General features: G+C 28.5%; 1 protein-coding gene across 2 annotated transcripts; it reads left to right on the forward strand.

Moving 5' to 3' along the window:
- On the forward strand, positions 1 to 23,020 carry LOC123291663. 2 transcript variants are annotated; one of them, XM_044872026.1, is made up of 6 exons: positions 1 to 163; positions 13,170 to 13,305; positions 13,630 to 13,801; positions 16,294 to 16,849; positions 22,024 to 22,297; positions 22,883 to 23,020. In XM_044872026.1, exons 2-6 carry the CDS (start codon positions 13,171 to 13,173, stop codon positions 22,985 to 22,987), a joined length of 1,242 nt encoding a protein of 413 aa, XP_044727961.1. In that variant the 5' UTR covers positions 1 to 163; position 13,170; the 3' UTR covers positions 22,988 to 23,020. The 2 variants fall into 2 exon arrangements, with proteins under 2 accessions (XP_044727961.1, XP_044727962.1); XM_044872027.1 differs by having other exon boundaries at positions 1 to 114.
- Positions 23,021 to 25,888: the final 2,868 nt, after the last annotated feature.

Consider the following 25,888-nt stretch of genomic DNA (forward strand, 5'->3'; position numbering starts at 1 on the left):
TGACTGTGTTAGTTTACATCTTGTAGTGGTATCATCATTAAGCATTCCTATATACCTATACCATTGGTGATTTTAACGGTGGACTAGACAAGACATTCTAATACATAGTTAAATGTATGTGTAAATTTTGTTGTGTACAAACTTTAAATTATTTTTAAATCATGTAAGTTCGTTTTTTTTTTATTTTTTTTTTTATTGTTTAAATATAATTAAATACTACAATTTAAAAAAATCCTTCTAATTGAAATTTCTGATTCAATTATTCCATGTAGAATAAGCACAATTACATAGGATCTTATTATGACCACGAGTTAAATTTCATAATATTGTCATAATGGCATAGAAACTTTACATAATGCCATACTAAATAAAATAAATTCTCAAAGGTGAACAACATTAGTACATAAACAAAAAAAAACCATCAATTTTTTTTTAAGAAAACAGATTTTTTAATATTTAGTATGTATCATTTACGATCTGCAGATTGATAGAATGGATTAATTCCGAAAGCTTAACAACCCCCTTATCGTTCCAGGTTAAACGTCCTCTGAAATTTTTAATGATTCAATGAGATTAATTAAAAAAAAAATTTATAACCTGTGAGTTTGATTGACATTGACATCAAATTAATTGCTGAAAACTATTTGGGGCTCTTAAAAAATTTCTATTAAGTATATCCAAGTCATATAATATTTCTTCTTATGTCATTGTCACTTGTACAGGTTATAAAAGGTTGGCCCAGAAAACATTTAAACACCAACTTCAGAAAAGCACTTCATAAAACAAACTGCTACGTTATTATATTCAACAAAGAAAAGTAAATAAAAATGTTAGTTTTCGCCAGAAAATTCGTTTTTGTCATTAAACCATCAATACGAGTCTCTATTACGTTAATCAAATCGGTCTAATAAAGATGTCAATCAATTATAATAAATTTCAATTTTTTCCCCAATTTTCTAGATCAGTTTTTTGTATTTTATAAATACGTATTTCAACTATCATGTAGTCATCATCAGTAAGAATTAGCTAATCGTGATTACTCTTATTCTGAATGTTACTCTTTGCTAATTTGGTGGCGGACTGCACATATTTATTATCTTCGAAAATATTTATATTGTTCTCCACTCAACAAAAAAGGAACGACACTATATACGTTTAACTACATTAAGTTGTCCTTTTCTTTTCCACCCTGAACCTTTTCCAAACTGAACCGATTTTGATTATCATATCCAATTTTTTAGTTTTTGCGGGTACGAAACCCTAGACTCCCACTTGAAACATAGTTAAGAACACTCGCCATTAAATACTATTGAAACGAATAAAAAAAAATCAAAATCGGTTCATCCATTTAGGCGCTACGATGCCACAGACAGACAAACACACACACAAAGCGGTCAAACTTATAACACCCCTTGTTTTTTAGTTCTTTCCCAAGTATATATCAATTTTAATAAACAGAGCGTGAATTCTATTCTTTTAGAAATAGTATTGAATTTCCGATTGCCATCACGATACCTCGAGTCTTCTAGTTTATTGGAGTAGAACTTGAAAATAATTGGCTTGCCGTTAAAATGAGCACGGATAGAGCCAAAAGGGACCAAGAATAACAGTGTTATACACGTCTGCAAATATTGTGTATTTTTAACAACAACAAAAAGTCTTGAATTTTTTTTTGAGAGGTGTATCTAGCGCTGCGCCATTCAAAATGCACTATACATTTTTGTATTCTAAAACACAGCGAACTGCAATCATTTATAAATAACTAGATAATAAATTAGTCATATCAACGGCCCAAATGGAATCGGTTTTTTATACCTAATTGGGTTTTTTTTTATACATAACAACCTACCCAGGCCAAAGATATTAATTTTGTACAGGAAAGATGATAAACAAAAAATTACACATTGGACTGGTTTATAATTCACAAAGCGTTGTTTAATCTGTGTTCTTTGAGTCTATAAATTTTCCATACCAAAAATTATAACACGATATAATAATGAATATTTTTTAAAGATAAACAAAATAATAATAACAAGATCAAAAAACCCAAAATAAAAAATTCATTAGTACTATTATTATTTATCACGTACTTAATTAATAACTATTATACTTTTAAAACGTTTGACAGTAAACTTATTCCTTTCTAATTTATTAATCAATTACGAAATAATAAAGAATTAATTAATAAAAAAATTTCCGTAGTAATATTTTTTTATTGATTTAAGAGAGCTTCAAGGAATAATGGTGTAAAAATATATGAAAGGGAAATACAAAAAAATTAATTTTAAATTGCATCAGAATAAGTGTAAACTATTTTATCGTTTGGCATTAAAAATTAAATGCTACTTTAATGAAAATTCTTTGTTCGTGAATAATTTTACCTTCGCTTTTAGAGAATCGCTTCAAGGAAAAGAAGCTGTTGGGTTCGTATCGATGACGGAATTTATCAAAAAATGGATTCAATATTTTATATGCATTTTCTTCGGATTAATCAGGGTGCTCGATTATGCTTAAAATCTAATTAATCCTTAACCCTGAATCTCATTATATTATTGTATTATATATTATTGGCCTTTCGTTTATTATACTTGGTAAGAGAAGTCTCGAAACAGTCGCGAATGACACATAATTAATTATTTTAATGGGTTACACATGGAATTTGTAGTTGGTCCAAAAATAACTAACGATATGTGTCAAAACTTGATGATATTTTGACAAATAGTTATCGAGGTATTGAAGTTCTAGTTATTTTACTTATTCTTCCATTAAGATAACGTTCTTTCTCTAGAACAATTACAAGGATGATTAAAATCAGAAGAGTTGAACACGCGTAAAATTATTTTCTTCAAAATATTGACAAAATAAGAAAATTTTCGAATAACTACAGTTGGGTGAATCTAACGGATTTTGATATAAATTTTTGTTTTGCAATGTTTCGCACTATCCGAAAGGACATAAAAACCTGAAATTAAAAAAAAGTTAAAGCGCGATGATTTGCCTGAACTGTACTAGCTGTAAAATTCGTTTTTCTCAAAATTGTGGTGATGTATCGGGCTAAAATTTACCACCCTTTTTTAAGATCATAAGCTACATTTTTCCCAGAATATCAACTCAAATTCTTCGAAAAGTTATCCGAGAAAGTTGAAAATATGAGATTACAGAGGTTTTCTTGACATTTTGAAGTTATTTTGTTTGGTATGTTTAAAGTTCGATAGCAGGCAAGGTGAATTTCTTTCAAACAATTTTTTTCTATTCTTCTCAATCAGATCAATAGAAGCAGAGATATTCAAGAAAACGTCACCAAAAAAACCTATTTGAAAAATTAGCCGTTAGCAAAAATTTTTCGAATTTATTATCCAATTCCGCTAGATTTAACTACTTACTATGATTTCTTTTCATTTGATTTTCTAACTCGATGTTGTTACTGAAGCGATATAAGGCTTATCATTTTGAAATACCAGGTTTGTGGATAAAAACCTTCAAGTTGGCAGGTAGTAGAAGTTTTTTAGCTTTAGAAATGAAATATAAATGTCATTCTGACTGCGTTTATGACTTATTTTAATTCAGTTTTTTTTAATGTAAATTTTCGACATTAGTAAAGGAGTTTTGTAGAGATATACATACATATTGTTCACACATTGTTGAGTTTAATTATTGTTACGTATTAAGCAATATTTTAAAAATTATTAAAATAATAAATAAATAAATTGTGTTGTCATATAAATTATCTTTCATAATTTTTTATAACATGAATGTATTATTTATATTTTATTTCGTGCTTTCGGTCCATGAAGGTAATATTAATTAATTTTTTTACACGAGTAGGTGAATTTTTGTCAAAATCTTTTTAGGAAAATTTTAATTTATTTTTAATATATAGTTTATAAATAATTAATCATTATAATTTTACGTCAGCACAAATGAATACGCAAATTCATCTTAAATAATAATTATCATTCTTTCTTGAATTTCATACTTTCTGAGAATATAAAATTAATTATAATTCCATAAAGGTTTAGTTTAATCCTACAGAGTATTCATTTTTAGAAAATAAATAAGAATATAGAAATGAGCTTGAAAATTCTTTTTTCACTTTTTACGGACACATTTTGTCTGAGATATCTATTCGCACCGTGCGTGAGTTTTATTGGAAGCGTTTCCTTGGTAACGATACAAGAGTTTTATTATAGAATTGAAGAATGCATATATAATTGTATTGATTGCATTTATGACTTACATTGAAAATTTAATATTATTGTTTCACAAGTTTAAATAAATAATTATGATAATTTACATTTGAAAAATAATATTTATGCAATTTGATTTCTTATTTTCACAATTTTTAGTACATTAAGTTTAATTAATTAGTGTTTTTCAATAATTTTAATTTGAGATTTTCTATAACATTAAGATGTAAAGAACTGCAAATGAGTCATAACAGCCTCCTTTATTAACATAAACATTTCAATAACTCATACATTTCATTAACTATTGTCATTTTGTCCTCTAAAAATCTTTAAAAAATATGCCAAAAAAAAAAACTAACTTTAGGTAAAAGAGATAAATATTATATCTTGGATTTTTCATTTTTTTCTAATATTTTCCTTAACGCAAGCTAAGTTATTACCTATACCCGATCTATACAATTCTATCTTGTTTGGATTATTAGCTCGGAAACAATTTACCAACTACTTTCTGTCCTAAAGAATCCCTATTTTAAAATGCTGCCTAATTCATTAAGTCTAGTTGTTGTGTTACCAAAAAGTTATTGTATTTGTAATACAATACAGAATCCTAATCTGGCACATCTAGAGCTCACGGTTTACAAATTTAATCGATACAATTACAGAAAAATGCATATTTTAAAAAATAATTATAAATTTTGTAAATTCTTTGAAGGAGAACTGGGTTGCAAATTGCACTTACTTAACCTTAATTAAATTATTATTAAAGTTGTCATTTAAGAGGGTGTCTCTTTATAAGAACCGGAATTATAATGACGAAACAAAACACATTTGTTGGTCAATAATTTTTTATTCTGACAGGAAGTTAAACGTAAAATATTAAGTACTTAATAAATGTCCTTACCCATTAGCCATTTTATTTTATACTAGCAGTTTAACAAAAACAAAGGCCAATGCGTTACAGCCTTCATTCTCTTTTCACTCGCGTATTCCTCTCTGCAAATCCCCTTTCAAATATCCTTCCCAACAACGATTTAAATGCTTACCAATAATCATTACTTAGCTAATCATTACTTAAGAGCTGCGTTAGCTAAGTGAATTCCATCAAATATTGAAGAAATATCATTACGTTAATGCGCATCGATCAACACCTCAATTGGTCCGCAGCACGGCGCTATAGCAACCCTATCTAGTAATATTAGCGGTATGAAAGGGGTAAAACTCGATTTCTCAAAAAAAGATCTGTGCAAATTTTGGTGAAACAATTTGTTTTAGAATCAGTTTAAAAAAATAGTGCTAAATGAAGACAAAAATTTGTATGGAATAATTGGCAGTGTTTTTTTTCTAAATCACCTCATAAATTTTACTTACGAAATCTGAAACTTTTAATGATTATGTTACAACATAACATTTATTTTACTTGTACAATTCTAATCAATTGTAAAAAATCAAATACAAATAATAATAATTATTATTATTTATCTCCTTCTTCATTTTAATGATTCAACATACAATGTTTATAAAATGCCTTATGTACAGATTGTCAAAAAACTTATTTCAAAGCAGTACAAAAAACTTCATGTGAACAATTAACTTATTCTTGACATCCAAGCAATACAAAAAATTCATGTGAACAATTATTCTAAAATCAGACTGTATATTATAATTGTACCATGTATATATGAAATAAACATGTATATTAAGTTTAGTCCCAAGTTTGTAACGATTAAAAATATTGATACCATGCAAAATTTTGGTATAGGTTTTGGTTTGGTTTTGGAACAAAATTTTGGTATAGGTGTTCATAAAATCATCTAATTAATTCATTTCCGGTTGTCTGTCTGTCTGTCGTCTTCGTCTGTCTGTCCGTCTGTCATCACGATTACTCAAAAATGAAAAGATATATCAAGCTGAAATTTTGATAGCGTACTGAGGACGTAAAAAGTCAGGTCAAGTTCGTAAATGAGGAACATAGGTCGATGGGGTCTTGGGTCCGTAGGACCCATCTTGTAAACCGTTAGAGATAGAACAACGTAAAAAATGTTCTTTATAGAAAAATAAACAACTTTTGTTTGAAATATTTTTTTGTAAACATCACTGTTTATCCGCGAGAGCGCAAATTGTATAGTATGTATTATATGGGAATATCAGCTATATATGTGTGACATGCATGTATGTGTAATCAACACTGTCTATACATGGTATTTAAACAATTAACTCAGTCAATTGTATGTTTCACTTGTTTATACTGTCTTTGATAAATGATAATTTATTTAATTGTAAAATTATGCTTACAATAAATGAAATTTTTTGATTATTTACTGATTATTCTGAATACAATAACAACAATACAAACAAACAATATAAAGTAATTCCTAAATTTATTAATTAAATAATTACCCATGAATAAATTTTATTATAACTTTCGAAAAATTAACTGTCCATATAATCAAAAATTCGATAAATGATTGACTGATTGACTTATTGAGGTACCAAATAAGTTTTAATAGAATTCCTCATCAAAATTTAAATCTATATAATTTTATATACACAATATTGTTATTCCCTGTCCTTGCAATACTCGTTGGTTAAATAATGCTCAATTTTATGACATTCTCACAAAAAAAAAACTTAAATACATTTTTAAGGACAATCTTTTATTTTGCTAAAATTTAGAAAGTATATTATTTCACTCATACATGACTATTCGTAAAAGCTCGAGGTGCCTCGAATTATTGTTGATATTTTATATTCAGCGTCTCAAGCTTTTACGAATAGTCATGTATGAGTGACTCCTGCAAAATAATTTTCTACTTTTTAATAAAATAAAAGCTAGTCCTTTAAAAAGGATTTTTTAAATTTTTAATTTAAACAAAAAGAGGCATGTATATCAAATATGGCGGAAGCGATGGAAAAATCAGGTCATGCTTGTCATAAAAAGGTATTGCTATCCAAACTAAACATGTTTACAAAACTGCAGCGGTAGATGATATCTATCTCAAACTTGACTTGCAACATTCCTCTCGAACACATGTATATTGCAAGTTAAAGACGAATTGAAATCGATCTTATATGTTTAGGTATATTAATCTGGCCACTAAAGCTGGAGAAGGTATCATAAAAATAGACCTATATCTCCATCCCTATTCAACTATACATCCTAGACTCTAACGTCTTTCCGCGGCAGTGAAAAAACACCAAGACTGCGTGTATAACACTGCTGACCACGGATTAAGATCTCGTATGGGACAAAATTTGTATGATGAACATTAACACGATGTTCTTGGTCCTCCGGCTTTTGCTTTAGAATAATATTGATGACATTTTTTTTACAATTTTCATTTTTCATAACTTAACATGCAGGAAATAATCAAAATAACCACACAATATCTTATTAATGATGATGCAATTGAACTGTCATTTAATATAAACAAATAAAAACCACTAATTTGTTTCATTAGAAATGTGTTATTATTGGCTAACAGAACATATAAAATTATTATAATTTATTTTTCATTTTTTAAATTAAATGTATTCTTTAGTCTAGGAGACACTGGCACATTGCTTAGATAAAATTATTTGGTTGGGCTTTTTTTGTCAGTCATTGAAACAGCTCAAATATACTAGGAATCTAAAAAAAATCCTTCCGATCAAGAACATATATAATAAGGACATGAAAGCTCCTATCTCGAGCTATAAGCGCCCATGGCTGAATTTACGATGGTGCCTATCCAGCATTGCGTACTTTGTGGCTGTCTCTCTATCGAATGAGAGATAAAAAGTACACAACGAGATACTTTAGTTTCTCTCCACTTGAGTTCTTCGCCCTTCCGTCGCCATGTTTTTGAGAGAATGGAACACTTCCTTGTTTCCGATCTATTTAAAATGCTGTTACTCTACTACACTGAAATTAAAAGTTCACAAACATATTTTTGACACTTTTTCCTTATTATACAATTTCATTTCTTGACAGTATAAGGCGAAAAATCCTATCACTGGTACACTAGCAGTAGTTTTTTGTTTATTATCGCTAAATAAGAGTGGTGTCAGAATTGTCTAGTAGACTACGTCTTTAGGAAAGTAAATAAAAAATTATGTCAATGAAGGATTAATAATGTTTAATGTTGCACATATGTACATACATCTATGATGAACTTTAAACTTATATTAAAATAAGTTCTTTCAAAATCATGACTCATCAACATTATTTAATGAACGGTGGATTGTAAAAATAATTTAGTAATTTAGTAATTAAAGAGAATTGAAAAAAATACACTCGAACCAGGACTCGAACCCGGACTTCTTGGATTCATGTCAAGCGCCCTACCAATTAGGCTATTCGAGTTCTAGACACGAATGCAATTTTTTCAACTCAATGATTTTTTTACTTTGTTTATCCACTTTATTTATTATTATTACTTATTATTGTTGTTCACATTTAATTATGCACACAATATTTACATCATGGTCTTTCGACTAATTTTGATATATAATATGTTACATTCAATCGTAAACTAATTATTGACAAATTCTTGTCCAGCAATCTTAATTAAAGAGAATTGAAAAAAATACACTCGAACCAGGACTCGAACCCGGACTTCTTGGATTCATGTCAAGCGCCCTACCAATTAGGCTATTCGAGTTCTAGACACGAATGCAATTTTTTCAACTCAATGATTTTTTTACTTTGTTTATCCACTTTATTTATTATTATTACTTATTATTGTTGTTCACATTTAATTATGCACACAATATTTACATCATGGTCTTTCGACTAATTTTGATATATAATATGTTACATTCAATCGTAAACTAATTATTGACAAATTCTTGTCCAGCAATCTTAATTAAAGAGAATTGAAAAAAAAAATTGAAAAAAAAAAAAAATTGTGTGCATAATTAAATGTGAACAACAATAATAAGTAATAATAATAAATAAAGTGGATAAACAAAGTAAAAAAATCATTGAGTTGAAAAAATTGCATTCGTGTCTAGAACTCGAATAGCCTAATTGGTAGGGCGCTTGACATGAATCCAAGAAGTCCGGGTTCGAGTCCTGGTTCGAGTGTATTTTTTTCAATTCTCTTTAATTAAGATTGCTGGACAAGAATTTGTCAATAATTAGTTTACGATTGAATGTAACATATTATATATCAAAATTAGTCGAAAGACCATGATGTAAATATTGTGTGCATAATTAAATGTGAACAACAATAATAAGTAATAGTAATTTAGTAATTTATAATTAATTGTTTAACTAGGATTGTAAGAACATAAAATTGGCCAAGAAATTAAATTATACAATTTTATAACATGATTTTTTATTTTATGATTTAAATTAATTAATTCATATTATTTATAATAACCACAAAATTTATACAAAAAATGAGACCACTAAACCACAGACAATGTTGTAATGCTTCTACCATCTTACATCTTGAGCAGCGATTTTTAAACGGTGTTTCATGATAATCTTAATGCTTAAAATATTTAACCACTGTCTGACTTTGCGGCTTCGTATAGCTTTCAATTGGAATGACCAGACTTGAGACCAAAAAAACTTGACAAACAACTCTTTTCTAAATGAAAATGTCTGAAAATGATAAGATGGTTGCGTGGGATAACGTTTACTCTCTCCCGCGGAAATTTAATGTTAAACAATGGCTATTCAGCGTAACCTGGGAGGAATGAGTTATGGCTAAGCCAGAAAACTCTATAAGTAAGAATAAAAGCGAAGTCTCGTCATTTTAACTATTAAAACCTCTATAAGTGAAAACCAAAAACCTTTATAAAGAAAGTCCCTCAATTTCCTTAACTAACTAACATTGTTTTTGTCTAAGCCGTAAGTGGGAAAACCCATCATGTATCAGTATAAGCGAGATACGGGTTTAATGAGAAACCCTCATAAACAAAATAATGATTTCGGTACCTTGAACTCTCACTTTTAAAGGTTCAGCAATTTTTATTTTTGAATCGTAAAAATCAGTTTGGGTGGTAGGATATCCTCCAAAACTTCAAATTGCACTTCTTAAGAAAACAAAAAACCACCTATATTTCATTATTTGCTTAGTAACAACTGCCCATCCAAATTTTAAATCTGGCATAGCACTAACAATCTGATTTCATGCAATGAAACAAAAATACACACCGACAATCAAATAATTAAAATACGTCAAATAATCGCAATCGAAAGAGAAAGTCGGTCAAGATGGATACAAAAACATGGATACAACTATAACATTTACGAATATTACAACAAATAAATAATTAATATATTGTTGATTAATCTTCAATTCATCTCTAAAGAGCTTCTAAAAATAAACTTAATTACATTATAAAATTTTATGGATAGAAAAAAGAAATAAAAATAATAAACAATTTTTTAACATAACATGTCAGATAATAATACATTCATTTTCGGAATAATATATTAAGATTTATATAATCAATATTACTTTATTAATTAAATAAAGTAGAACAGAGAATACATTTGCTATTTATTGTTCCAAGATTATGTAATTATCATCGAGATAATGTCTCTTAATCTTAGTTGTATATAGTTACCTACTATTCGAAATATCGCGTTAGTTGTATTACTGAACAATGAGTGTCTTAAAGTAGAAATCATTCTGGTAGATTAATTGATAGTACAATTTATAAAATAAAATTAGTTTTATTTTACCGCTAAGCTTTTATTTTTCTTATTTACGCCTGTCTGTTAATCCGCTTAGAACTCTTAAAAAAGATTGCTTTGCAAATATGGTGGGAGCGCAAATAATAACATAATACAAGCCAAGTGTTGATATATTACATATTTAATTGCGCTTACACCATCTAAATCTTTTAAGATTCAAAGGTTAAGTACAAGAAAGTTCTAGATGTTTTAAGAGTAACTATCAAAGCTTCTAGAACTTTCTTTGCATACAATATTTGTCCTAAACTAAAATGTTTAAAGCAAAAGTTGTTTATTTTTTATAAAGAACATTTTTACCATTAAACATTTATTCCGTTTTTAACGGTTTACAAAATGGATCTTACTGTTTACATTGGGTTTACTAACGGTTTACAATGGGACCCAAGACTCCATTGAGTTATGTTGCTCATTATGGAACTCAACCTCACTTTTTAAGTTCTGAGTACGCTTGATATTTCAGCTTGATATCTCCTTTCGTTTTTGAGTTATCGTATTTATAGATGGACGGATAGACAGACAGACATTCAAACGGAAAACCGGCAATAGATTTTATGAACTCCTATGCCAAAATTTTGTTCATAGAATCAATATTTTTAAGCGTTACAAACTTGGAACTAACCTTAATATACCTTGATTTATTCCATATATACATGATATTAAAATCAGCAGACACAGATAGAAGTACCAATTCTTTCGAAATAGTTTCTACCAACATTAAAATCATTTTGTTCCAAAATTAAAACAACCATTTAATTTAGGCACTCACAAATTTTCCTATCTATAGAGAAAATAAAATTTCTCAAATTTTTCTTGGACTAATAATTTTTTATTATGTAACGAGAATTTAATAAAAAGAAAAACTATTCTTGGAGTAGGAAGAAATGTTCTTGTAGCAAGAAAAATTTCTTAGCACTAGGATTTTCTTTTTAATATTTTTTTAGCAAAGTAAACCGTGTTTTCTGTGCTGGTTGTCCTGTTTCTGAGATAGATTTCCAGAATCGTTTAAACAAGATAACTTGCAAATATCAATATTCAAACTCATCGTTTTGTACCGTAATAATTAAGGGGCACGCCTGTTTAAAATTTACATACTGCTTAAATAAACACATTCCATTCTCGAATTTTTTACATCTCGGAGCAAAACTAATATCTAATTATTATTTGTTAAAATAATTATCACTTCTTTGATATTTTTAAAAGCTTGTTTTTCAAATGTTCGTTTTGATATAATTCTTTTGATTTTAATTATACATGAGTAAAACAAATTTATTTTTAAAATTCCGAGGTAGGTATTTTATAAAATAAATTATTCAAGAGGAATTTTTGGCTACGCAATCATAACTGTAAAAAAAAAAAAATAATAATAAAAATATGGTTTCAATTTAATTACAATCATAAATTTCTGAAAGTAAAAAATGAAATGATGTATTTTAGTTTACTAATTCTATTAATATAGTTAAATTTTTTAAATTCTCATGTTTCAAAAGGTGAATTTAGCCATTTATACCCGTTTATAAAAAAAAAAACTTCAGAATTTCATTTTCAATCATTCAACTTCTACTACAAATCCCTATATATTATAAATGTGAAAGTAAGGGTGTTTGTTTGTTGGTTTGTTTGTAACGCTTCCACGCAAAAACTACCGATTTTGAATGAAACTGTACAACAATATAGCTCATACATAAGAATAACACATGAGCTATAACTTACAAAGATATATATTTTCTTAAATTAACATAATTTAATTTAATCTGACATTTTACTGTTCCATCTATGATCATTACTTTAAACCATAAGCTAAAGATTTCTGTAAAATAGTAAATCTTAAACAATTCATGGTCATCTTTTCTGATATACTTTTTCGATATACTGTGCATATATTGTAGCTGTTTTAAACAATCCCTGCAAGTGTTATGGAAAGAGGATAAGTGAGATCAAGAAATTATATTTTCTTCAAGGATTAGCGAGAAAATACAATTTTTGGGCTATTTCAGCAACATAATATCTACGAAAGAACATTTTCATCCCTGTTTTCAAATAATTATATTATAATAAATATTGCAATATTTAATCATATTCAAGGAATAAGTAAATTAATTCCAGTACCATTAAATTCTTTTCTTTTTAAATATTAGTGATTTTTTATTCAATTTTGTTTCTATAATTATTGCCTTAATTTACTGTAGGCCTTATAAGATTTCTACCTTATTGATTCATACATTATCTGCACGGTAAAAAAGAAAACGATTCGATTTTTTATTTTAAGTTAAACTTTTTTACTTTTGTTTCAGAATGAAGACCATTATCGCAGTTTGTACAATAACTTACATAGTTTTATATGTAAATGCTGCACCATCTGGTTCAGGTTCTGCTTCAGCTTCTGGATCAATTTCAGCATCTTCCAGTGGAGGAGGTGCTTTTGGACTTGTAAGTTTTTTATTAAAAATTAGCCACAATTTTTATCTTTTAACACACGCTTTTAAAATATGGTCTGAAACAAGACGTATGTATCGTTGTTAACCAGGTGCCCGTCAGCATATGATGACGTCAACCTATAAAAATGCTTGTATGGTTTTGTTAAACTTAGCTCAATAACAGTTTCTCGGCGGAAATTCTCGCAAATTTATTGAGCTAAGCATAATTAAGCCACACAAGAATTCATGACTATGAATTCCCCTTAATCATTTATTAGTATTATGGTTAAATTATCATAAGTTAATAGTAAGAAACATTTTTTTCTTTATATTTTAGCCGTTTTTGACATTTGAAAATGGTAATTTCGGTGTGAACTTTGGTGGATACAAAGCCTCTGCGGGGCTTGGTGGACTTTTGACTGGCAATGCTGCACATGGTGGATTACATGCATCTGCCGAAACTCCGTTTGGACAAAAAGCTGGTGCTGGACTAGGAGGAGCAGTTAATGGTAACTAACTATATTTACACCTTTGAAAATTTAATGAAAGTTGATTATTTATTTTTTTAAATACACCTTTTTAGATATTGGAGAGCTTAGGTTAGATAAGGTTATATTGGCTGTCCACGAAGGACACACTTAGGCTATAGAGCCCAGTGTGATACTATATATGTTTTTTACCACCTTTTCGCTGATGATTTCATTTATCAGCTCCTCTATTTCAGAGTCTGAGTGCACCTCCTTCATGCATATACCATGCACTACACCAACCCTTCACAACAAAATTTAAAAAAATTCACATTTATGTATACTTCTCCCAGTGACTTGAGACAATCCAAATCTCTTTCATTACCGGCCAATAATTACTTTATTTACATTTTTTGTTTATTTGATACGAAATTTGTGGACCCCACACAAACATAACAAAAATTTACATTGCGTTTTCATTGCCAAGTGTCCACAAATAATGAATAGGCAGAGTACAATGTACAATCATATCAACTTAAATATTATTGCACATTAAATCTTTGTTTACAATACCTACATAAATTAGTAATAAAACTAAATAAAAAAAGAAATACTCGTGAGTAGTAGAGCTTCTTTACTAACGTTATGTTTCCCCCTCATAGAATGCTTCTAAATAGTTTATGTTTTTATTTAAGCAGGATTTTTGACTTTTAATACTTTTGAACCCATAAAATTGTATATAAAAATGTTAAGTTCGTTTCTGTATTGCTTATGGACTCAAAAACTTCTTCGAGGTTTGTTTTTATATATATTTAAACACCAGGGGGTGTAAGAGTGAAGATAAAAGTGGAGATGAAATTTTGTATTTGGAATTTTGTATTTCAAATTTCATGTGGTTTATAATTATATGCCTTGTATACAACCATGCATATCGAATTTCAGCTAATTGAACAAAAGGGAACTGTTGGAGAAGTCTAAAATATTCAGTGATAAGTCTATATTTTTGGGGGAAATATGACTGAAAAATAAACTACTTGAGATGAATTCTTAATTATTAATGGATGGATGGCATTCATAAATAGATAATCATGAATTTATTTATAATGTTTTTTGTTTGTTTACTGTTTTTTTTGTCTCGAAATCTTTCAAGTAATTATTTACGTATTCATTTTTACGGAACCATTTCAAGGGCCAGCTTACAAGTTTTCTGAGTACTAGATGGCTTTTATGGATGAGAACTAGACTCCAGATAAAGTGGTTGGAAAATTTTCATGGGTCAATTCAACTATGATTAAACAAAATCATTAGCTATAAATTGGTGCGAAATCCGGGCCGCAAAAAAGATTTACTTTATCGTTTTGCAGTTTTAATGTGTTGCATAATCTCTTAAGACAGAAGAAATGTTAGTTCTAGAAATCCAGCACGCGGTACAAAATTCTTGTTATCTTAACATTCAACAAAGCCATTTGATAAAAAAATTATTCATTCCGTCCGATTAATAGATTAATTACAACTTTTTATTTTTTAATATAACTGCATTTCATGAACAAATGTTTATTCATTATCAAAATGCAAAGTTTTTGATACTATTTTAAAGAAATATTTGCATAATTTTTTAATTGAATGATTTATAAAAAAATTGTAATTAATTAATACATACATAATTTATTGATTATGTAATAATGAAATTAAACAATACACTTAATATAATTAACTGTATATTTACTATTCTCATACTAAGTATTAAAAATTAGCATTGAAGTCAAGGCTTTGTAAAGTGTTTGTATATAAAAGACAGATAGCATCATGCATTAAATAATGATAGTTATAATATTTATAATTAGAGAAGGCACATCATAAAATTGAAATTAACTTCGAACATGCAATTTATATCCTAGAAATTAAGTTAATCAGAGGACATTGCATTTATAACAAGTTTTGTGTAATAGAAAAACCTCCCAAATCTATATTTTTTGGTTTTCTTAAAAAAATTATCCATTAAAAAAAAAAGCCATCCCAAATAAATTTTATAGACCTCAAACGATGTGTTGGGAGATTTATTTTTGTGCAAATGCAGTATAATAGATTGTAAGCCCATAATACATCGACATTTCCATGATTTTTTTTATCTGTCAACTGTCAAAGGGGTTGAAAAATGGTTAAAAATTCTTCGATTTTGCAACCCTTGTGATAGTTGCAAATGCAATAGTTTTTAACATAAACGGCAAACTAAATAACATTCTTGAATTGCGAGAATCGAAGAAAAAAATCAAAAAATTTGATTTCCAAAAAATCTACAGCCTAGTCACGAGTAAAACTTTATTCGAGCAATGACATCGATCCAACCGTTTAGAAGACTTGATCTCAAAGTATGGTTTATAGATATACGGTTTAAATTTAATAATAAGGCAAGCTCGTAATCAGGATTTATTCTCAGGAAGAGATGGAGAATGATTTTTTTTCCAGTCCATACCAATTACATCACTATTTATAGAAGATTTGAATTTATAGGATTTTTTTTTTTGAATTTATAGGAGATGGTATCACAGGAGGTGGATTGTATGCAGGTGCAACAGCTGGTAATGGTGTAGCAGCTGGTGCTGGCTTAGATGGTGAAGTATCTGGTTCTGGAACAAAAGGATCAAAAAGAGCATTTGCAACTACAGGCATAAGTGGTTCTGCAACAAAAACAATAACTGAAACAAGACCTGTAGCAGTTGCACCAATTTACAAAGAAATTGAAGTACGATCCTCTGAAGTAGAACCAACTGTTATTTACAAAACAAAAACAAAACTCCGTTCCAGAGTTCGTTCTCGCCCACACCACAGAAAATATTATACTTATATTAGCGAAGAACCAGTTCAATATGTAGAAAAACGTGTTAATGTTGTTCAACCGGTTATCACCAAACAAAAGTATGTTGAAAAGCATTATTCTGCCCCAATTGTTGAAACACCGGCTGTTGTTGGTGGAGGATCATTTTCAGCAAGTGCTAGTATTGCTGGAAGTGTAGGTGGAAGTGGTGGAGGATATGTAGAAAAGCATTTCGCACCATCCAATGAAAAAGAAGTAGTTGTGGAAAGAATTGTGTAAGTGACAAAAAGACATAGTTTGCTTGATGCCACATTCACGTTATAATAGCTAAAGAAGAAACTATTTTTACAATAAATTAGGAAATCGATTTTGTATAGGTTTGATAAAAGATGTTTATCTACATCGCATCTAAATATTTATGCGACTCTTTGATAAATAAGAACCCTTATCATTTTTCAAAGTGTCCCTGATTTTTATTTATTCGTTGTCTGAACTGTCAGAAGCTAAATATAAAACATATATTTATTTCTTTACATTATTTTCCACTACTATTTTAAAGTATTTTGTGAATGTGGTAAAACGATTTTAATTTAACTATTTTTAGATAAATTAAATAATTAATATTCATGACTTAAATAATATTTTTATTGTATAATTTTTTAAATAAACAAATTCTCAAAAAAATTTTTACAATTTTTGTACAATAATTTTAAATTATCTTTTAAAATAAAAATAAAATTTCATTTAGTTTTAGCTGTTGTACTAAACAGTTTCTTAGAAATTATCAGATCATGTTTTTTTGAAATTATCAGATCATTTTTTAACGACAACAACAAAAACCATTTTCATTGTTCATATCTCTTGTTATCCTTAATCCTATGAACACTTTTTAATCAGAGTAAATACGCCCTTTTAAACATTTGAGAGCAAATTAATACAGTACCTAACTATTATAGCTCGTGACTGGAGCATTAAAAGGTTTTTTTTTTCATTTGACCTATTAAAACCAATATATTTTGCTCATTTTTCAAAGAAATTATTTCGACTTGCAGTTCGAATACAATTACCGGACACGCATTAAGTTTCATACAGTGGGTATGAGAAACTATACCAAAAATTATCAACTTTCTGGTGTATTATCCCATCGACAGGCTCCAACAATAATCAAAATTTGGTTTTTGGAAATTAAAATACCTAAAACTGTTGAGTGTCTGTAGACAAAAATCAAGTAATAAAAACATCTATTAGACGTGTTTCCATGATGGAACGTCTGACAAAATGGTATTCGGGTCTAAAGTAGCAAATTTTTTAGCTTAACATGAGTACCACACACCAATGCAAACCAAAAAATCAAAAACAAAATTTAATGGACGTTCATTTATGACAATTCTTCTAATTGCCATATATAAAAGCCGCAAAAACAATGAAATGCCTTTATTTTGATGGTAGTCTTATGAAAAGTGATGAAGGCAAAAGCTAATTTAAAAAAATATGTCACAAAGATATTGTCTAATCAGTTAGGCTTCAAACCTACAAAGGTATTTTGTCCATCTTGTGATTAGGCTTCTTATTAAAAGGCAAAAAAAATATATCCCAGAGGTTGATAGACGAATTCTACGTAACCTAATTCACCTCCTTCTTGATAAAAAAAACTGCAAAGATAAATTTATAATATCATATTAATATCAACAAATAATTAATTTATTAAAAATATCTTAATTGACGTAGGAATATAAACTGATCTTGAATTAATTTTGACCTTGGCAAAAAGGAAGTTAACTGATAGTCAAAACAAAGAGTTTTTTCATTATAGGTCTAGTGCTAAGCGTAAAATTTGGCATTCATTTCAGAACGACTGGAAAGTTCAGAAACTATTACCAAGGTTGTGTAAAACTCTTAGTTCATTAAAATTCACTAATAACGAGAAGCGTGTTGTAGGACACATTAAAAATTGTAATTTTCAAGAATTGTTGGACTACGAATAGCTCTGTTAAGTTTCCCGTTTAAAGGAGGTCCTTGATGATCAAAATTCACGTAGAAGAAACGCGATCTTAAAAACAGTCCAATACCACGTCTAGCCCTAGTTCTATAATGTTTTGATATAATCAAAATAATTAATAATCATATAGATAGAAAATATTGTTTATCTTTATTAATTTAATTTTCCATTCGAATTTTACTTGAACACAATCAAGTCCTTGATATTTATGTAGAAATTATTTTACTTAGTATATATTTACATTGGAATTTTTTGTGTGTGAACATTTCCATTACATTTGATTTATTACATAAAAATAGTTTCTAGACATATGCTAACGCAGTGGTAAATAGAATACAAATGAAGTGAATGTCCAATGCATAGCTTTCAATCTATGTAAGGAATGATACGTGTAAGTGAACAGCTAATAGAATTGTTCAAAAATCCTATCGAATACGATTTCTTATAGCTGTATTGAGACAATTGATCGGGTTGAACATGCAGTATTGATCTTAGTACATAATTAGTCGAATGCCGTTTTTCCATGTCCACAAAGTGAGGCTAACCAAATACATTTAAAAAATAGTATTTTCACATGTTTTGTTTATTTTTCTTCAAAACGCGCCTCAATATATATTTTTTTTTTATGTCTACACAGGGTATATCTAACATCCATTTAACTGCAAGTATTCTTTAATAAATTTCTTCAAAGTAGGAACTAAATCATAAATTTAGAATTTTTTGATGTTCATGAATTTTGTTAAAACTTCATGAATGAAGACGAAAAGTAAAATAAAATTTTTCGATATGTGCCTCGGTTTTTAAAGAAAGCTTTCGATATTTTGAAAATTGAGCCAGATATCGAAAATTTGTATTCTTACTTTTCGTTTTATATCGTCAAGGTCTCAACGATAAGTGGTTTAGGCTGTGTAATGATCCGTCAGTCATTCAGAACAAAGCATTTTATATGTATAGATACTTCTATTTCTGATAACTTCGTTTTTTATTCACTCACAGGTGACGAGACTGTAGTTCGCAATATACCTTAATTAATAAAATGATACTTATTTAAAATAAAAGGAACTGATAACACGCAGTGTAAGAAAGGTAAACTCTTCAAAGTTATTGGAATATGTAAATAAATATATTGTTTTATCGATTGAAGATTGAAATATAACACCTGCAATGATGGAATGACCCAAGGACAAAAATTTGAGGGGTTGTGTTAAAGGTCACGTATAAAAAATCTTTTTCTACGAAAATTGTCTTAGCTGAAGATTAGCTCTTACAGAAAGTTTTTGAAACTGAGCAATAAGCTTAAATTTTATGAATATCCGTTTAGAGCAAGAATCCTCTGTTTTACCCCGTCCTCAAGAGAGCTGAGTGTCCATCTTTCAACACCCAAAAAATTCATATTTTGATGACTTTCGTGAAATAAGTGAAATTCTTCCTTATCGAGTGTCGGCAAAATATTTATTGCATTTATAAAACAATTATCTTGAATATATTTCTGAAGAGATATTCTTCAATTGAAACTTAAAATACAAAATTTTTTATGTACAGCCTTAACAGTAACCTCACAAACTTATGTCCTTATTAAAATTAGTTGCAACAATGTACCTTGGTCATGGTACCTATAAGACCTGCCATGATATAAGAGAAAATCTGTTTTATCGATGTTTATTTTACGTATAAGTATGTAAAAAAAATGTTGAAGGCAATAATGGAATAATTATCTAAATTTAGCATTCAAATTTACCCACATAAATAATACTCTTAGATTTGCATATTAATGAGCTACGACTTTACAAAGTGGAAAAAAACTACCACTAAATTACTGAATTTATTATTCATTACCTTCTGGTATTTTTTTTTAAACAAATATGTACAATTTTTTACTTACCTTTCCATTAAAATCTATGGTTTTTTTATAAACATGGTCCAAAAAATAATTAATAAATATACTAAAAATTATATTTCTTAAAGCATCCATTTCTTTCATTAACTATAATTCGGACTTCAACCTAGGCACACCTAAGTTATGATTATACTACGGCATTCGTGACATTATATACAACAAAATAGTTTTATTTTATGCGTTTTTTATAGACGATATTTCGGCTTATAATTCAAATGAATATTGGTGGCTATAGCCGATACATTCATACATGTTTATACATAGAAGGATTCGATCAGGACTTTTCTTTTTTGTCGCTAAGCCGATATCGTATAACCGGTTTAACGAATTTAAAAGAAAATGAATAAATATTTTCGTTTATTATTTTAAGAAAAATTAAACTACATTATAATAAATAATAAATAAATAAGTTAATATTGACTAACAAACAAAGATAAGAATTCGTTGATTTGAAAAAGTTGCATATTATACGTATACTACTGAATGCAATTACTTCATTCTTTTTGACAATTTAAAATGATCATCACTTTGAAACTATGTCACCAATAATTTGATTTTAATTTTTAACACCAGTTTTTAATTAGGTACCTTAAAAGTGCTATTGTATTGGAATTAATGTTTCGGATTTTCCTGGTATAAAGGCGTTACTGGAAAACATTAATTGTTTTAATTCAATAATTTTTTTTAATCGATTTAGTCTAAACAACGTTAATTTTTTAATGAAAAAACAATATCCGAACGGCTATAACTTTGGTAATACTATGCTGCACTTGCAGTTTGGTTTTCAAAAATATTTACCGTTATCGAAAAGAAAAATATGAGGAAATAAATTTAACATAATTAATACAAATCAAAATTAATTAATCGTAAATTGATTGAGTTTAACATCAAAGAACCAACTGTTCTAAAAACACTTCGACTAAACCCCCGGCAAATTTTCGGGTACAGAACTCTAAACTCGACTTGAAATCTACCTAAAAACACTTTCCATTAAATTACCTTAAACAATTTTTCAAACTGAGAAATGGAGATCATCGCCAATTTTTTAGTTTTTTCTGGAAACCCTAAACTCGCACTTGAAGCATTGCTAAGAACACTCTCCATTAAATATCCTTTCAAACAAAACAAAATCGGTTCATCCGTTTAGCCGTTACGATGCCACAGGGAAACACAAAATTAATATAAATGTTTATTAAATAAAATAAGTTCATTTATTTAAAATTTTCTGTAATTTTCAGAATTGTTTTAGTTAATACAAAAATTAAAATTACTTACCTTTATACCTTCATACAATTGAAATCTTTTTCACCTGTTATTCACTATTAAAAATTGATTATGTAATATTGCACCCAATAAATCCCTAAAATCAATTAGTAAAAATTTTCAAACTATTACAACATTTTTTGATACAAATTTAAAATAGCTATTTTTACTTTATAAATGATTTTAACAAACCTTGCGAATATTGTCCAACAAATACCTAAAATTAAATTATTTTGTATTAAAAATATTTAATATATTTACCAGATTTAATAAGATTTTTGCAATTTTAGCAAACCGAACAGAGAACCAGAACCAATTAGTGAAGAAAAGGAAGAATTGCCACAACAATATCAACCAACTGCTGATATCGCAGGATCAGCATCAAACGCTTACAGTGGAAGTGGAACTGCTAATAATGTAGCTGCTGGTAGTGGTAGCAAAACAATATCATCAAGTGCTGCTGTGTCAACCTCTAGTGGTGGCCATGGTCATGCAGGTAGCCTTGGATATTCATCAACATTTTCAAGCGGCGGTGGTGGACAATTAATTCGTGATATTTTTAATGTAAGTGTTGTGTCAAATATTCAACTTTTGGCATGAATCAATTACTAAATTTTTTTTTTATAATTTTTAAATTATCGTAAAAATTACTTGAAATCGCGTGTCATTTTCATATAGTTTCTGTCGTAGTACCTAATATAATAAATAACTCCAACCGGAGTATGGCCACCTCGCGATAGTCTTTTTATTCATTCCAAAAAAAGTCTTTACATTTTCTCGATTTCTAAACTGATTTTTCAAGTGTAAACAGCTAAAGCTGTGATTTTTTTAATTTAAAAACGTTAAAAAAAAGACCGAGAGGTGTCGTGGGACACCCGGTAAGAACTATATTCCTTTCGTATCTTGGTGCATTATAAATGCAGAGCTTACTTTTTTATTTACAAGATATTTTTCTGAAAATTTAAGGTATTAAGTTTAGAAGTCAAATACTTGTTTGATTCTTTAAAAATTTTAATTTTATAGCTACTTTTAGTTTTTATTGTATGAATCAATTGTAGTATTAGTTTAAAAAATACATACTTCTGATTTAGTAGTCAACCCAAGATGTGCTGCGTACATTACGTTTATTTATTTTTCTATAATTTTCAGATTCCAATTTCTACTTTGGATGCTGTAAGTAAACTTGTGAGTAACGCCGTTAAAAATACATCATTTTCAGTGAGTAAATCGTTCAGCAGCTCGTATGCGGGTTAATTACATGAAATAATGTTTCATATAGATTATGTAATTTTTTTTAATCAAAACGACATTATATTTTTTTATTTCTAATATACAGACTAGTTAGTAAAAATGACGCAAGGCCGATTTAAGTCATAGGTGCAACTACAAATACCTATCTGATGCAAAATTTCAAAGAAAGTCATTTCAGTCGAGTTTTTTTAAACTAATCCTACCGTTTTAAATATTTATAGAGCAACCTTATTACTTAAGAGCACTGCCAATAAAACATGATCCTCAAATTTCTAGAAATAATAACATAGTTCCTAATATTTTTTGGGCGCAAATGTTAGTATAATTATAAAATTATTAAATAACTAAGACAATTATATGTTTACTAGCCGTTATCCGCATGCTTCGCTAGGGATGAGATTTTTCAGCTGCGAGTGTTGCATATTAGTTTTTGATATAAATTTATATTAGCGAGGGAAGAAGTTAATGTGCGCAACTTCGCCAGCTTTTTTGACGTTTCGAGAGTTTATATATGATTCATTACAGGGGCGAATTTAGAAATTTTTCGCCCGTACACACATTACAAAGTATATTGCTAAAAAATTAATTCCGTAAAATTAATGGTTTTTTTTTAATTTCTTTTTCTTTATGAGCCTTTTATTAGTACCTGGGTGCCAGTTAATTAAAAATATCATTAATTCCTTCTGGAGGCTAGGCTGCACAGGAATATCCTTCACCAGTTCCTATCTTTTTCTATGATCCATCTGATTTTCTTAGTATATGGCTGATCAATTTTCACTCTCTTTCTTTTATCTCCACCTCAATGGTTGAATAACAAGCAAAAACCTAATTTTAAAGTTGTATATTTCTTGAAAGAACTTTCTAAATTTGCACGTAGAATATAAAAATATATTTTTCTATTAGTTTCTACTTTTAAATTGTTTTATTAGGTTTCTAAAGTATTTCGATTATGTAAATTATTTGTAAATAAAATATTTTTAATAAAATCAGTTTCAATTTTTTTTATGTAAAAATTATGTTTTAAAAAACAAAAACCTAGTATTTTTTATTTATTTGAAGTGAAGAGTCATTAAGCATTATAAAATTCCTAGATAGGCAATGAATTTTTTTGAAAATAAATTATTTCAAAATTTTCAATTATTTACCAATATAATAAGGGTCGGGTGCATTTGACGATTATAAAAATCGGGTGCATTTGACGACTGGTCGAATAGTTTTTGAGATACGGACTAAAATCGATCCAAATATTGAGATATCTCACAAAACTCTGCATTCAATCATTAAAATAACCTGATTTTTATAATTTTTGGATCAAAATTACCATATCCACCGAGTTTCATCAAATTCCAAAACAAATTTTTTTTTTTCGTTTTTCTCGATTTTTCGAAGGGAAACCCCTTAAAAAAATTGCAAAAAATCGAGAAATTTTTTGTATTTCCAATTTTGATAAAACTCAGTATATAAGGTAATTTTGACCCAAAAAATACAAAAATCGGGTGCATTTGAAGACTGGTCGAATAGTTTTTGAGATACGGACTAAAATCGATCCAAATATTGTGATATCTCAGAAACTCTTCATCCAATCATTAAAATAAACTGATTTTTATACTTTTTGGATCAAAATTACCCCATTTACCGAGTTTCATCAAATTCCAAAACAAAATTTTTTTTTTCGATTTTCTCGATTTTTTTAAAGGGGTAACCCCAAATTCGATAAAATTCAGAATATAAAGTAATTTTGACTGGTCGAATAGTTTTTGAGATACGGATTAAAATCGATCCAAATATTTCGAAATAATATTTTCAATATATTTTCGACTTTATACTTATCTTTTCTGCGCATTGCAGTCTGCCCCTGATCGCATTTATCCATAAATAGTTTAAATATGCTAAATTAAATTTTACGTGACTGTAGATGGTTTTCTCAATTTATAAACATCTTAGGTATAATAATGTTTAATTTTTTTTGTTAAATAAATGCCTTTATCTATATATATATATATATATATATATAAAATGCTTTGTCCTGACTGACTGACTGACGGATCATTGCACAGTCTATACCGCTGATCGTGAGGTTAAAATTTATATGAAACTTTATCATTCAAGGGAGGATTATACAAATTGACATTTGTGCTCATGGTTTGAGACCTTTGTGCTCATGGTTGAGTAAAGTTGACCTTTAAGGGGCGGACTAGACGAAAAGAGGCGGGTTGAAGGGTAGCATTTGGGTCTTCAAAGTTGACATTGTGTATATTGCAGTATATAGAGACGATAAGTAAGGTAAAGGTTGGATCTCCAAATGAATGACTAAATGAACCATTATCACAAGCGATTGACAGAAAAGTACTCTATCACTTTTTGATTTCATTCTTTAAAGGAGCATAGCGAACTCCATGGACGAATGCCGTGTTGTTTTCCAAGGTGATGTAAGTAAAGTTGGTTCTCTAAGTCTTTAAAATGGGTTCTATAAATGAAACAACGATTCATTAAATGAATCATTTATGGAATACATTGAAATGAATCATTATCACGAGCGAAGCTATGGGCAAAAGCTAGTTTCTAATAATCTGTTAAACCCTACATGTCATTTAGTTTAAACAAAAAATAAAAATAATTACGAAATAACAAATCAATCACTAAGTGGTTCAGTATACCTATATTTAATTTCAAAAAATCTACATTAAGGTAGTTGGATCACGCAAAATATAAAGAAATTATCAGAACTATTAATATAAGTACCTAATTAAAAGCCTAATGATTACGCTGTTAAAATTAAATGTCAATCACGCTCCTAACATGAGATAATTGCAATTAAAAACGACATTATTATCTTTGGTGAAACGGCGGCTATGATCTCGTTAAAATCGAGTGTTTCTGCATCCAAAAAAAATGTACTTTTTT

This window comes from Chrysoperla carnea, chromosome 2 (genome assembly GCF_905475395.1).
Source record: "Chrysoperla carnea chromosome 2, inChrCarn1.1, whole genome shotgun sequence".
NCBI lineage: Eukaryota > Metazoa > Arthropoda > Insecta > Neuroptera > Chrysopidae > Chrysoperla > Chrysoperla carnea.

Excerpts from the sequence above, each read along its gene's own strand:
- LOC123291663 (XM_044872026.1), top strand. The coding sequence starts at position 13,171 with ATGAAGACCATTATCGCAGTTTGTACAATAACTTACATAGTTTTATAT. Across the intron at positions 13,306-13,629 it reads GAGGAGGTGCTTTTGGACTT|CCGTTTTTGACATTTGAAAA; the intron begins GTAAGTTTTTTA and ends TTTATATTTTAG. Across the intron at positions 22,298-22,882 it reads TAATTCGTGATATTTTTAAT|ATTCCAATTTCTACTTTGGA; the intron begins GTAAGTGTTGTG and ends TATAATTTTCAG.